Raw genomic sequence first — 15619 nt, 5'->3', positions numbered from 1 at the left:
ACCAACAACACAACCACTCACAACAACAACAACACAACCACCCACAAGTAAAGTGAATAACACCACTACTGTGGCAACTACGACTGTATGACTACAGTACCAACAACAGCAGCACTCACAACGCAATTCACAGCAGCGTTAACTGCTGTGTTAAAAACACAAACAACAGTTAAACCACTCCTAACAAACCATTACAGCCTAACAATAACCACTACAGTATTACAATAACCACTACAGTCGAACAATAACCACTACAGTCTAACAATAACCATTACAGTCTAACAATAACCACTACAGTATTACAATAACCACTACAGTATTACAATAATCACTACAGTCTAACAATAACCATTACAGTCTAAAAATAACCACTACAGTCTAACAATAACCATTACAGTCTAACAATAACCATTACAGTCTAACCATAACCATTACAGTATTACAATAACCATTACAGTCTAACTATAACCATTACAGTCTAACAATAACCACTACAGTCTAACAATAACCACTACAGTATTACAATAACCACTACAGTCTAACAATAACCACTACAGTATTACAATAACCACTACAGTCTAACAATAACCACTACAGTCTAACAATAACCACTACAGTCTAACAATAACCACTACAGTATTACAATAACCACTACAGTCTAACAATAACCACTACAAGAGTTAAACCACTCCCAACAAACCACTACAGTCTAACAATAACCACTACAGTATTACAATAACCACTACAGTCTAACTATAACCATTACAGTCTAACAATAACCACTACAGTCTAACAATAACCACTACAAGAGTTAAACCACTCCCAACAAACCATTACAGTCTACCAATAACCATTACAGTATTACAATAACCATTACAGTCTAACAATAACCACTACAGTATTACAATAACCACTACAACAGTTAACCTACTCCTAACAAACAATTACAGTCTAACAATAACCATTACAGTATTACAATAACCACTACAGTATTACAATAACCACTACAACAGTTAAACTACTCCTAACAAACAATACAGTCTAACAATAACCAATGAAACAATCAACCACTCCTAACAAACTTACAGTATTACAATAACCACTACAACAACCACTCACAACAAACTTACAGTCTAACAAAAACCACTACAGTCTAACAAAAACCACTACAGTCTAACAATAACCACAACAACAACCACTCCCAACAAACCATTACAGTCTAACAAGAACCATGACAGTATTACAATAACCATTACAGTCTAACAAGAACCATGACAGTATTACAATAACCATTACAGTCTAACAAGAACCATGACAGTATTACAATAACAACAACACACAACTACAGAAGGACAACAATAATCACTAACAACAAGACACCCACCAGACGCACAACTAAAGCCACAACAACCACTCCCAACAACCACTCTACAGTGCTATAACCACCACAGCAAGTAGCACAACTACAACAACAACGACAGCCACCACCAACCCAACCCATCAGCATCATCATCATCAGCAGCACGTGGAAGTGACGTTGGAAGGGCTTTGCTATTAAACCCCCACCCCCCTACACACACACACAGCCGTGTACAGTCGTACACTCACTCACACCAGGGAAGCCAGACTACTACACCACCACCACCACCACGACTTACGTAGAGTGCTGGCGTGTAACACGACACACACACACGTGTAACATCACACTACACACGTGTAACACCACAACACACACGTGGCACACCACACCACACACACACGTGGCACACCACACCACACACACACGTGGCACACCACACACACACACACACGTGTAACACCACTCCACACACACACGCGTGTAACACCACACACACGTGTAACACTACACACGTGTAACAACACACACACACACACACGTGTAACACCACACACGTGTAACACCACACACCACACCACACTACACACGTGTAACACCACACCACACACACACGTATAACACCACACCACACACACACACCACACACACACGTGTCACGCGTGTGAACAAGCAGCAGTAGTTGTAGCAAGCAGTAAGTGAACACGTCTGCGATATACTGTACACACACACACACGATGATGATGATAGCAGCAGCCGCCGTAGCCACCACCACCACCACTTTTCACCGTCGTCTTTATCTTTAATTCCAAGCGACCCACGCTTTGTGCCACCATCACTGCTGGGATTTCAGGACACGGACAAACACTCGCACACTCGCAAACATCTGCCTGCTTGTCGTGCAACAAGAGAAGATGTGGAGGAGGCCGAGATGACTTGCGTTGTCACCGCAGCAGCTACGAACAACGACGCTGGTGGCCACCACCCAACTCCGAGGTGCCATGGGACGGACCACGGCGGTCGTGGTGGCCGCTCTGCTGGCCATGGCCATGGGCCACATTCACAGCGGCGAGGCGTGGGCCACTGGAAAGGGCTTCACCAGGACAAGCGATGGTGATGATCGTGATGTTGGTGATGATGGTGATGATGGTGGTGATGTTCACAAACGCAGCTGTGGACGTGCTGGTTCGTCCGCTGGTACCGGTGGTGGCCGTCTGTATGGTTGGGGTGGTGGTGGTGGTGGCTTTTGGGAGGACCCACACAAGTTTTCAACTTTTCCCGAGCAGCTGAGGGTTCAGTTGCGAGAAGATGCTCGTCGCATGTTCTACGTGGGCTACGACAACTACATGAGCCACGCTTTCCCCGCCGACGAGCTGAATCCCATCGATTGTCGGGGTCGAGGACCTGACGTGGACAACCCGTGAGTCTAATCTTTATCTTTATCTCTCTTTCTTTCTCTCTTAAACTGTTAACTTTTTTTAACATGTTAACGAGGTAAAGGGCCACTGCGCTGTATAGTAGCATCGTATTCATAAGCGATCTGGCTATGGCAAATTATAGCTCGGACGAAGTGGGTTATTATCATCACGTGGAGAAATGTTTATCGGCAGCCGAATTGTCGAAACGCGTGGATGTTGATGATAAATGTGGAGGAGGAAAGTCCACGCGATCATGGGGAGAGAGACACGCAAACTCCACATATACAGCAGGAGTCAGGATTGGGATGGAACCTAAGACCTCCTGTATACCAGGCGAGATATTTAACATCTCATAGCCATCGTGATGTTGATAGAGAGACACACAAACACCACATATACAGCAGGCATCAGGATTGGGATGGAACCTAAGGCCTCCTGTATACCAGGCGAGATATTTAACATCTCATAGCCACCGTGATGATGATGAGAGACACACAAACACCACATATACAGAAGGCATCAGGATTGGGATGGAACCTAAGGCCTCCTGTATACCAGGCGAGATATTTAACATCTCATAGCCATCGTGATGTTGATAGAGAGACACACAAACACCACATATACAGAAGGCATCAGGATTGGGATGGAACCTAAGACCTCCTGTATACCAGGCGAGGTAGTTAACATCTAGCCACCGTGATGATGAGAGACACACAAACTCCAAATATAGAGCAGCAGGCGTTAGGATTGGGATCGAACCCAAGGCCTCCTTGCATACCAGGCGAGATATTTAATATCTCCTAGCCACCGTGATGATGATGAGAGAGAGAGACACGCAAACTCCACATATACAGCAGGCGTTAGGTTTTGGATCGAACCTAATGCCTCCTGTATTCCAGGCGAGGTAGTTAACATCTCCTAGCCACCGTGATGATGATGAGAGAGAGACACAAACTCCACATATACAGCAGGCGTTAGGATTGGGATCGAACCTAAGGCCTCCTGTATACCAGGCGAGGTAGTTAACATCTAGCCACCGCCTGTGGCTTTGCAGAAGTTCAGATAAGTTTGGTTGGAGGAATCTGTGATTGTCGTAATGAGTGGTTGCAAGTTTGAATATTCGTAATCGGAATATTGATATTGTCCTGGAGGAATCCGATGTGCCTATAAGGTTCGAAGGGTTCGAAATCTTGAATAGAGCAAAGTTTAAAGTAAATAACTTTTGAAATGAGACGACGGTGGGGCATCATTCAGATGTGGAGAAGCAGTGGGTTGGAAGCAGAATGATGAACAGTGGTGAGTGTTGTGATTCTGCAGTGTTGATGAGTGAGTGTGATGGTGGTGGTGGTGGTTGGTCACACGCAGTTTAATTGGTGATTAAACACGGCCATGCATAATATCTGGTCAACCCACACGGTTTACCCCGAATTCTTGTACATGGAAATTGAGTTTTGAGGTCCATACGGCGTACAGCCGTTTCAATACGGGCAAAAACACATTTTTGTCTATTTGTTTGTGTTTCTCCCTTGTGATGGGTCTTTGTAGGATGAACCTCGGTCTGAATTGGTCCGTAATAATGTAGGGCAATGATAAGGGGTTGACAGGTATGGTGATGGGTGAGACGAGAAAGCCTGGTAAGGTCTGAGTCCTCTAAATGGATGGATTGAGGGATTGTCAGAGCGAAGTTCATGGAAATAAGTGACCGTGATAGTATCGATAGAAGATACGACAACAGCTGTTGTGAACGTCATGGTGAGTTAGCTATGGATAGTCAATGATCGTCTTAACTATGGTCATTGTTCCATTAACTGTTAATGTCAACTCTACATCATTATTAACTATGAATTGTCAATTATCTCTCATCGTTACGTGTGAATCTTCATCGTGTACCTAGCAACTTTTGAATAATGTTTAACCGAGTCGTTAGTCATTATAATCTAGTAAATCTTGAGTCGTAATTTGTTAACTTGGCTTCGTTAACCTTGCCTGCAGAACCGTCACCACAGTCCAGTATGAACAATACATCCCCTGTATGTCAATTATTAATATATAATTAATCGTTTTGCTATGTTTTGTGAACTAATCTATTCGTGATCAATAATCATGATCTTTGTAATGCAAAATTAATGATGTCACGTGTTGAATTGCAATACAACTACTGTAATGGTGCAGTTAAAACAATTACATTTTTTGAAGCAATACCTTTAAACAAAGTAAAGTAGTTAAAACGCGACAAGACAGAATATCTACAGTAAATATAGTACTTAGCCATCATAGTATCGAAGTTGTAATGTGCTGCCTGCTTTATCTGCACCTGATCTCTTGGAGGGAAAAGGGCATCACAGTCTGAACACATCCACGGTACACTTGGAATAACCCACATCAATAATTCACTAATGCTTGATTAGAATATCTTTGGAGTTGTTAAATACTGTGGGAGGAGGGGGGGGGGCTTAATCATGGTGAGGAGGGTCCAATTGAATATGCAGAATATGCTCAAATCGGTGTGACTGTGTGTCCCATTTAATTAAGTGAATGCCAAATCACAAGCGTGGCTCTATGGAGGCAATTCATGAGCATCAACAAACAACTGGCCCTCTTGATTTGAAAACTACAGAATCTGTTTCCTACAATAATAATAACAACAACAACCTTGCTGTGTAATCAGAACCTCGGGGGCTTGAATAACGTGGTGTAAGTCAGTAATGCAGTGTTAGGCACTAGGAGTTGGTAGTTGGTGTAAAAGTTCGGGGAGATTAATCGATTGCATTTTAATATAATCACTGGAAGACATAGAATGTTTATCTACTTTTTAATCTAATGTGTACAGTAAACCAAGAATTAACTGAATAATATTATTCATTGATTTGGGATAGATTAGTGGAATTCCTGTAATGAATGGAGGAAGGAGGGTGTGGATGTGAAGACCACAGTATAGTGTTCAATTAAACTCTGGAATTAGCCCTTTAATTCAATTATGTCTCGTTTTTTTAATAGACTTTGAATACATTTAAGAACGTGTAAGAGCATTAAAGCAAGAACTCGGCCTCCTCATATACCGCACAATTACCAGGCATGATGAGTTAGTAAACAATGTTGCCTTTTGATGTGAACGGGGGACCCATCGTTTAGATGGAATGCCCGTACCAACAGCTTATTGGAACCCGGTCAAGACTGCTGATGAGACCGAGAACATCGAAGCGGGTCTAGAGTTTCCTTGTTTAAAACTAGTAATATTGGTCCGGAAAGCCAATAGTCTAAATTGAACTCAAAGTGTGCGTTTGTATTTATATGTGGAGACAGAACTGAGTTATCTTTATAAAGTAAATGTTTGTGCTTTGAAGAAAGTGTAATGTTCACAAGATGCCATTGGATTTATTTTAAACATATACTGACAGCAATGCCAGCTTACCTTAAGACCTACAAAACTTGTATTGTTGAACTTGAGCCTGCCCCGTCATTATTTTCAGCAGACAATTATCCAACTCGACTTCCTTATATCAACCATCCTAAGTAAACGTTAGAATCCCGTTCACTTATAGCAATACAGTAGTAGTAAACGAATAATAGTAGCAATACACCACTAAAAAAGTGATTATCAACAGCAAAAGGCGTTACTTTGACCAGAGATAAACAAACACACACACACAGGAGGGCGTGAGACAGAGTGACGAGTGTGGAAGGATCCACAGATGTGTTCGTTTCTCACAAATGAACTTCTTAAAGTCACTAACTTTCGCTGAAACCAACCTTGACTTGTATGTCATGAGTGCGAGTCTGTGCAAAGTCTTCCTTCCTTTACACGTTGTGCTTGACGAGTCAGCTGGATGGAGGGAATGAGACATTTGGAAAGCGGTCAATTAAATGTACAATATTTGAATACAAAATATATAAATAAGCATTTGATTTGAATAACCTTGAGGTGAATTGCCTCAAACAATATGGAAATTAAATAAAACCACATTTGAATGGACATTGCTTAGTTGGCAAAATATTTTACCTGGGTAATCCCATTTGCAAGGGTATCCAGTGTGTTATGTGACCTATTAGGATAATCCAGAGGCAATTTGTCTAAAGAAGAGGGGGCATAGTTATTATGTTCATATGCAAACCATTTTTTTAAATACTTGCATACACACGTTTCTTCTTAACTAGCATTGCACATTAGTTTATTGAAGATGAGTTTGTATTCATTCCTATCAAACAGAACTTTTCGAATCAAAGTGAGTGTGTATTTAAATTCGGTTAGGTGTATTTCACGGGTATGTTGGTAGTGTCAATTAAAAGTGGAATTCAATTTAATTAGCGGGTGTATTATTTAATTACCTAGCTGTGTCAATCTGCTTGGAGTAGTTTGTTTTCTGTTTGGTGCAAGAGGACAAAGCATTCTATTTTTTGTTACTTCCACCCCTTACGCCTAAGCTTTTTCCATCTGTTAATAAGTATGAACTTTGGTTAGTGAAACATTACTTTGTATTGATTGCTGGGTCATTATTTAACACCGGTCTCTCAAATCCCAGACCAGATGCGTCATAACAGCGCACCTCTCGGCATCTACCAAATCTCCATTAAATTACCAAAAATAATAACCCATTACACGCTGCCTGTACCTGATAGTTGGTTAACACAACAACATCCCTTTGTTTACATTTTTGTATACTGTAATACACTCTTGATCTCTCATTGCCCTAAAAAAACGTTATGCATGAGCTTCAGTGGTGCCTTGTGGCACAGCATCACAACAACAAAAACTCCTAAAACTCTGTGTCCAGTAGTTGTCTCGTTTTCACTTCGCCTTGTGAAAGCACGCGCACCGTTGCGCACACTTGTATTCTCTTATTGCTTTTACTGCTCGCGGATGATAGTGAGACGGTCGGGTGGTCACTGAGCTGTTCATTTTTAGCCATTAAACGTTTGTGTTTGCTCTCCAGTTTCAGGTCCTGCCCTTCTAAACAAAACAGCAAAGCATTTTGGGAAGGAGATATTGTTTTGTTGGTTTTTGGTGTTCTGCTTATGCTTCTACTACTTGTGACCATTGTGTTATGAGTTAGAATAACCCGTTTTACAGAAGAACTGGGAAAGTCATATGGTGGAATTTGAGTGAATGCTGACTAATATGGTCTGCCTACTGCCGCTGCTGTATGAGAGAGGGGTTATTCAGTTGACGTGGCACGTAACCATTTGGGCCTATTGTCAGTAGCTAGTGGGGTCTTGTAAAGATCTGTTTTAAATATCTATTATATGCTTTGGAATGATCCCTTAATTGTATCTCAATTCTACTATCTATGTCATGTATTGAGGTGAAGTATCTATTAAAATCTCTGGCAGTGCAGTGCAGCAACCCTTTGTGAAAATTGCCTACACGACAAGGTGCTATCACAAAGCTACCTCTGAGATTACTTTGAGTGCCCTCAAGTCCGTATAGTAGCTGGTAGCAAATTCCCACCCATCTTGCCACATGAGTATAATGTTTCCCGCATAACAAACCAATATGTATCATTCTCAGAGCTGGCATTGCGCTAAATTAAGTGCGGAACCACATTTATTTGCGACAGTTTATTGTGCGGTCCTCAGTTACCAAGCTGAGACCATTATCTCACGATATTTGAGAATCCAGTTTAATCACATGCAGCTGTTTGGATTAAACCCCCCCCCCCCTACGTCGCAGCGGTACCAGCTCAACACTCTGACCTCTGATCCACCCAACTATCTCGAAGACTGAATGAAGGTATCAAGGGAAACCGCATATGGCTTGTTTCTCACCCGCCATCCTGTGGCCCATATTCACACATCCACAAAAGTGTGAGACATCGTGGGAGTGGCGGTGTAGGCAGCTAGCACTTTGTTCTACAAACCCAGCTACTTGGGTTCAAATCTCATACATGGCTAAAATAAGTGGCTGAGGTTATGCGAACCTGTTCTGGCTTCCACAAAGGTTGACGCCACCTTAACTGAGTGAATGGTGCGGTGTGTAAGCATTGGCACTGGGGAAATAAAGGAGGCTTGACGTAGTGCTTGGCCACACGACCCCCCATCCCCCTGTTTCCACACTGGTCCTCAAAGGTGCCCACGAAGAGCTCTTTCCCAAACAGCCTGTATGGCTGTATGAGAAATCTCCGTATGTGTATGTGACATCTGGTGGCTTTGTCTAGCTGATGGCTGTAGTGTTAATTTTGTAAATGAAGCTAATGACGAAAATATTTGTCGGGACTTTTTTTTATTTTGTTGAACGATGACCATAAGTGGACGAACATCATGACTTGATGACAATGACACTACTTTCACCCACCATAGACCAAAAGTGCACTTGAGTCTGACAAGGTGAAATAAACTGCAGTCTTTGAATGAAGGTGCATCCGAAGATAATTTAGAAACATGAGTCTCTATTCACCGAGAAAGACCAAATATGGTGATTGACGAGACATGCAATACAACACAGAGTCGGCTAACATATTTCTAAGTATACTAGGTTTGTTTTTCTTTCATTTATATCTGATGATGATTGCTTGTGTTGCAATCGAAACGTCGTATGCTATTATTTAATTTATTATTTTATCTTTATACGTGACTTTACCGAAAGAACCAAAGAGAGATGTATAAGCATCTTTCCTGAGTTCACTGATTGGCTGACCTGAACACGTTCCTTCGGAGTGGGCAGGTTGGAACTTGGTTGGACAGCGCATTCGTGCACGACAGAGAGCTCGCGGTCACGTGATGCACTTCAACCAATCCAGGAGCGTACTACATGTTTGGGAGGGGCTATGCACGACAGACAAATAATCCCTGGTGGGCAGTGTGGAACTGTTGTTCCTACCTGTACAATGTTGGGTTAGGGGAGGAAATTGTGCGTCCATCATACCAACAGTTTATAACGAGGTGGACTAAAATTTTAACTGCTTTATTCGACGAGACTAAGTGAATGACTACATACAATACACAGACGAAGACTTGACTACAATTCTGCATTTTGTCGACGACTTGACCGATAACTTTAACTTAAACAGAAAATGCCAGCTAAATTAACGCTATGTGACTCATCCCATATTATTACAGGAATCTCCTTCTGGTTGCATGCTGTGGTCACACACAGGAAAAGTGCTGGAATGGAATACTCAAAACCCACTTGGAAGCCGATGCCCCTTTTAGACTTCAGAGTGAGCACAGGATTTCCCCGTTCACGCATTACATTTTGGATGGGTCCCGGGAGACTTGAAGCAATTTAAAACCGAACCGGTGTGCTCACACCCAGAGTGTGTTCTTGTCGAAGGTAGTTTATTCGCACTCTTTGCACTGGATTTCCCCACAGGTCTATAATTTTACACTGATAATTCTTTATTGCGCTAATGGCTTGTGGAGGAACAGGTTTATTTAGTAGACGTGGATACGGGTAACAACAACATTGGATGGTTGGATGCTGTGGCCCACGTAGTTACGACTGTATTAATAGCAAACTTCAGTGTGATCACGATGCTATTCGGAGTCAATAAACTATTTAACGAACTACAGTTTTTATTTTACCAGGTCGGGCTCATGGGGAGTTATCTACGTAGCTCTTTTTCATAAGCGACCTGGCCAAAAATGATAGCTCAACGAAGTGACTCATCACGTGGAAATGTATTGCAGCCGAATACTCTGAATGCACTTTTCAAAAAAAAAGAAAGCAGGCTAAGGTACTTCCCTATCCATACCAATGGAGTGCAGATTAAACCAGGCAAACTTGTTTCTTTTGACATTGAAAACTTTACCCGAGGTGTCTCATGTGTCACAGTGAGCAGCATGCAGATGCCATGCACCAATGCACAAGAATTCTATGAGCATGCTATGGTATTTATGCAATGTGAGGTTTACATTCTATGGTTGTCTGTTACGCAAGCCAGAATGTGTTCCTCTTAAACAAAAATGACAGTGTGGCTCAGAGGTCAGAGCACTGAGGTGGTAGCACTACTGAGAATCTGGGTTGAAATGTGGGTTCCATCTATCCGTGATTATGAAACCGGTTTTGTAAGTGAAATGAATCCTCAGCTCGGCCACCAATTACTGCACCAAAAATAAAACAAGTAATATTTTAAACAACTTTTTTAAAAACACACTTTAATGAAATGTAATGGAAGAACTCCACGACTCCAGGAAGTGGCCCCGAAGTTTGCCATAGCGTAAGGGACCGTGGTCAGTTACAGCCAACGTCAGTTTACCGTGGACAATTAGACCCAAGCAGAAACATAACATATAAACAAGAATGTTTTAAAATATATATTTTTTTATGATAGAATATAGTATTGTCATCAGTATGACATACGTATACCAAGTTTGCAGTCGATACCACATTGGGAAGTGGGTAAAAATTGAGTTACACGATTTGAGGATACAACAACAATGACAACAACGACAAGAACAACAAAGTGAGTTAAATAAAAGCGTGTAAAAACTGACACACTTCGTTATGTGTTGCACTTATCGATTTAAAGCTTTCGTGACTGCAGGGATTCATCTTCTTGGTTCTTTCGGTAAAGTCACGTAGAAGGGAAATAATAAAATAAAAATAATAAAATAATTCTCACGATGTTTCGGCCACAACGCAAGCAGCCGTCCTCAGGTGGAGAGCAGGTCTGTCTTCCCGAGGACGGCTGCTTGCGTTGTGGCCGAAGTGCTGTGATAATTATTTAATTGTTTTATTTTTATTATTTTATTATTTCCCTTCTACGTGACTTTACCGAAAGAACCAAGTGCAATGTTGCACTTATTTGTACACGCTTTTATTTAACTCAGTCTGTTGTATGCTCAAAAAATAAATCTTGTAACTAAATTTTTACCCACTTCCCAATGTGCTATCGACTGCAAACTTGGTATAGGTATGTCATACTGATGACAATGCTATATTCTATTATTGAAAATTAAAAAAAATATTTTTAACGATCTTGTTTTACGGCTCAAATTGTCCACGTTTACGGCTCTAATTGTCGACGCTCAACTCACGTTGGCTGTAAATCACCACGGTCCCTTATGTCACGGGCAAGCCTCGGGGAGCCACGCCAAGGGGCGGGGGATGTGGAGGGAGGGGAGGGGCGATGGGGGAAGGAGGCAGGGGGAGGGGCAGCTCAGACAGTACATTTCATTAAAGCGTGTTTAAAAAAAAGTATTTTTAAATATTTTATTTTGGTTTAGTTTCAACTTTGATTTGACTGTCATGTGATGAACTTCACACTCGGTGGTAGAGCAGATGGGAAAGTGTGGACATCACTTGAAGGGATCTCAGAGGTAGCTTTGTGCTATCCACTTCTGTGGGCTGTTCTTCAACACACAAGCGTTGCACCGCTCTTTGAGAGACATGATGCCGATAGCACAATCGTGATCAAACTGGGGGTGGGGGGGGGGGGATATTAAAAACAGCCCTGTTCACACTCGACCACGTCTTGTGCCAGTGGTGGAAGTGATACAAACAACCACGTGTGTGCACATGGCAACAGACACACACATCCACTTCCTCTGACGGCATTGCAGAATCGGCTGGGCTTTGCTAACCCCTATGGCTGCACTTTTACTCTGCAAACAACCTGAGGGTGTAGTTTCGTGAAGCAACAAAATGTGATTGTTGTGCAACATCGGGCATGCCAAAGCATGTCTCACACTGCACCTGAATTAATAGTACCAAAGGTATCGCATATGCTTGAGCTGCTTGTAAGTGCGGTGATTTACATTTATAAATGTTTAATTATAATTCGAAGCAGATTGAAGCAAGCACATAATGTGTACATAATTAGAAGCACGATTCTTATCCGAGTCTGGGTTGACTCCGGTGCTGTGGGCTGCCTGTCCCTGTTCAAATACACAGGCTTCAGATCTTTGTCTTCTCCGTTGTTCATGATCGACTTTCACCCCAATCTACGAAACCATTCCAGTTGCGTCTTCAAAAATATTAATCGCGTCCCTTTTTAAATCCTTTATATTAAGTTCACCTGCTTGCGCGCTTACGACCGTGCAAATCTTTCGGTTGTTTTTTAACCCACTTCCCGTGATCCAATCGAGCTGACATTTTGCACACAGACTCGTTGTGCGTGACAATTTATTTTCGTGAATTTTTTTTCTCCAAAATTTTCACTTTTTAGGGGAAAAAAATTCATATTTAATTTTAAATACTAATGTCATAAAAATGAAACTCTTACTCAAGAAAAACAGAAATGAATAATAAAATAAAACCGATGCCACGCACTTATAGTGAAAAACTTTGTTTTTCCGGGTTAATTTTTGTCTCCACGATGTGCACGTCCTCCGTTTTGCACAGTCCCGAGATCCAGTCGCATTTCGATATTCTGAAAAATGTATGCATGTTATAAACTTTTTTCGCACCGTACGTAGCCAACCGTGCTAATTGTGTTGCGATGTAAATGAATTGTCACTGATTGATCCAGATTACTTTCGCCCTCCTCCGGACCTTCATCTTTTTGGGTCTCTCACCCGGTAAAATACGGGTAACTCAATGAAACCGAACTAACAATTACATTTCCCCGCGTCGTTCTCTTCCCAGATCAAACATCAACATCAACGACGTCTTGGGAAACTATTCTCTTACGCTCATAGATGCTCTGGACACACTTGCGGTAAGTGCTTACTGCTTATCCAGTTATTTTAAAAAAATTGAGTAGATTTATTTATTGAATGAAATAATATAAGCAGTTGGTGAGCATTTTGCATTTTGTTAAAGTGTATCTGGAGTGGCAGTGCCCGGTGGTGACCAGATAACAATTCGTAGTTATGCTCACAAAATATGTATGGAGTCGTGCATGTGGCAATCGTTTATTAAAAATACATATATGTAAATTATATGCAAAGCATATGCAAATGTGAATATTTAGTTTCATGGAGTAAACAAAACTGAACAAACGTAACGGCAAAACCGAGAATCAAAACGAGATGGTAAATATGATATCACAAAGAGTGTATTCATAAATCGAGTCGTCAATCCACATTGAGACAAATCATCAAGCTGTTAGGGTGGTTAATCGCTTGCCTACTTAGTAGTTTACATGGGGCCACATTTGCCGAATGTGGCTATGTTGTCCTTGAAATCTTTTGAGATGGTGATCTGGATAAGGCTTGAGAGCTTTTGTACATGCAGCGGTTTGTAAAAACCGAGTTCCCAGTCTGCATAATTGTTTCTCTCTTGATGGGTTCTGTCGTCATTTACAGATATTGAATTATTGTTGCCTTTAGACAAGTGCTAATAGGGTCCCCGTAGCGTAAAGGTAGTTTCCTCGTCATATATAGGGCTCCCAGAAGCACATGGCAGAAATTAACATTGATGACTGAACTGATGAGTCTTAATGAAGATGCCTTTGAGTTTGCGGATCGCGTGTTTGCCGATTGTGGCTATTTTCAAGAAGGTAACTCCTGTGATGGCCAAGGTTTCCGTGTATTCTAAATTTTGCCCTCCGATTGGCTACAGGCTAGGTGTAATAACCTTTCGATATCTAAAATTAACCGTGCATAAATACGTGAACAATAATTACAAGAAAATACTTGTGGGTACACAAGATTGCACAGTAGGGGAGTGGAACCCTGTACTATATTATGTTTTGCAGTGTATTTACAAGTAAAAAAAGTTCCCTGTAATAAAAAATACCCCCGTAGTTTCATGATTTGAAATTAAATTCAAAACATTTGGAATCGTGAAATAATTAAACGGTCCAGGCCAGCGGTGGCACAGTGTTTAGTGCACCGTTCTATAAACCTGACAGTTTGAGTTTGATTTCCGGGCAAGTTACATCTGGAAGGGTCTTGCCCCCCCACCCCCCCTCGCTTCACCAACCCACACTGACCAGCTTGGTGATGTATGATCCAACAACCCCCGTGGACAGACACGTCTTGGGGAGGCCTTCATCCAGCAGTTCATTGACATAGGGCTTGGAATTACACTGAGGGACAGAAAAAGGAATGCATGTATCAGGAAGCAAGCACAAATCGGTGACATAATTTCGACAATTAAGATAAGTAAATGGGCTTGGGCAGGACGCGTCGCTATATGGGATTATGGCCGATGGACAAGACTGACGGAATGACAACTAAAGAAGAGGATGCAGCCAAGTACCCGACCACAGCGGAGATGGAGCAATGAGGTCAGTTCATGTGCAGGAGTGAGATGGAGGACGACGACACTGAACCATAAAAATATAGCAACGGTGTGGGGACGCCTTTATCCAGCAGTGATTAGACAGTGGCCTGACCATTTTGAAAGCATGCATGTGTAATAAAGGACTCGACCCTGGTTCTGTCTCCGTGTCCTTTATTTGGGTTCGCGTTCTCTTCCCACACGGCTGTCTCACTCTCAGGCCCTCCGCTCGTCGCCGACGCTGCTGCCGCACCCGTCGTCACCAATAGCCTCTTTGCTGGTCTCCTCGTGTCGCTCCCGTAGCCTCTAGCAGCCTTGCTGCTGTTCCCACTCACGCAGCCCCTCCGGCTGCTGTCGCTCCCGTAGCCCTTTTGCTCTGCAGCCCCAGGCTGCTGTAGCCCCTAGCAGCCTCGCTGCTGTCTCCCACACGCAGCCTCTTTGCTGCACTCGCTGCTCCCAGCTTTCGCCCTCCGTGGCCTCACCCTCGTCCAGTCTCCAACCAACTCTCTTCCATCCCGCTGGCTGGCGCTGTCACCGATCCCCTCAGCCACAAGGCTGAGGGCACAGCGACCACCCAACGCGGTCTCCACTCTTCCCTTACCCGACTGGCCCCGATCTCTTCCTGTCTCACCGCTATACCATCTCCCTCTCACGTGACCCTGACTCCTCCCCACATGACGTCACATCCGCCAAGCCGTTTACGCCCGCATTACACCACCCTCCCCCGTAGAGAAAATTCCA

The 15619-nt window shown here is 42.6% G+C and overlaps 1 protein-coding gene across 1 annotated transcript in view; it reads left to right on the top strand.

The window, feature by feature from the left end:
* Window positions 1-1505: 1505 nt before the first annotated feature.
* Window positions 1506-15619, top strand: part of EDEM1 (ER degradation enhancing alpha-mannosidase like protein 1) — a 34601-nt gene continuing 20487 nt past the window's right edge. The window contains exons 1-2 of the mRNA XM_061551910.1: window positions 1506-2777; window positions 13298-13370. Coding sequence (XP_061407894.1) covers window positions 2359-2777; window positions 13298-13370 — 492 coding nt within the window. The 5' untranslated portion in view covers window positions 1506-2358. The remainder of the gene's footprint in view (window positions 2778-13297; window positions 13371-15619) is intronic.

Source organism: Lethenteron reissneri, chromosome 15 (genome assembly GCF_015708825.2).
Source record: "Lethenteron reissneri isolate LAM-NWPU_2019-01 chromosome 15, ASM1570882v1, whole genome shotgun sequence".
NCBI classification, from domain to species: Eukaryota; Metazoa; Chordata; class Hyperoartia; order Petromyzontiformes; family Petromyzontidae; genus Lethenteron; species Lethenteron reissneri.
The sequence above is the reverse complement of the archived record's forward strand: the minus strand, read 5'-3'. Positions and strand labels throughout refer to the sequence as shown.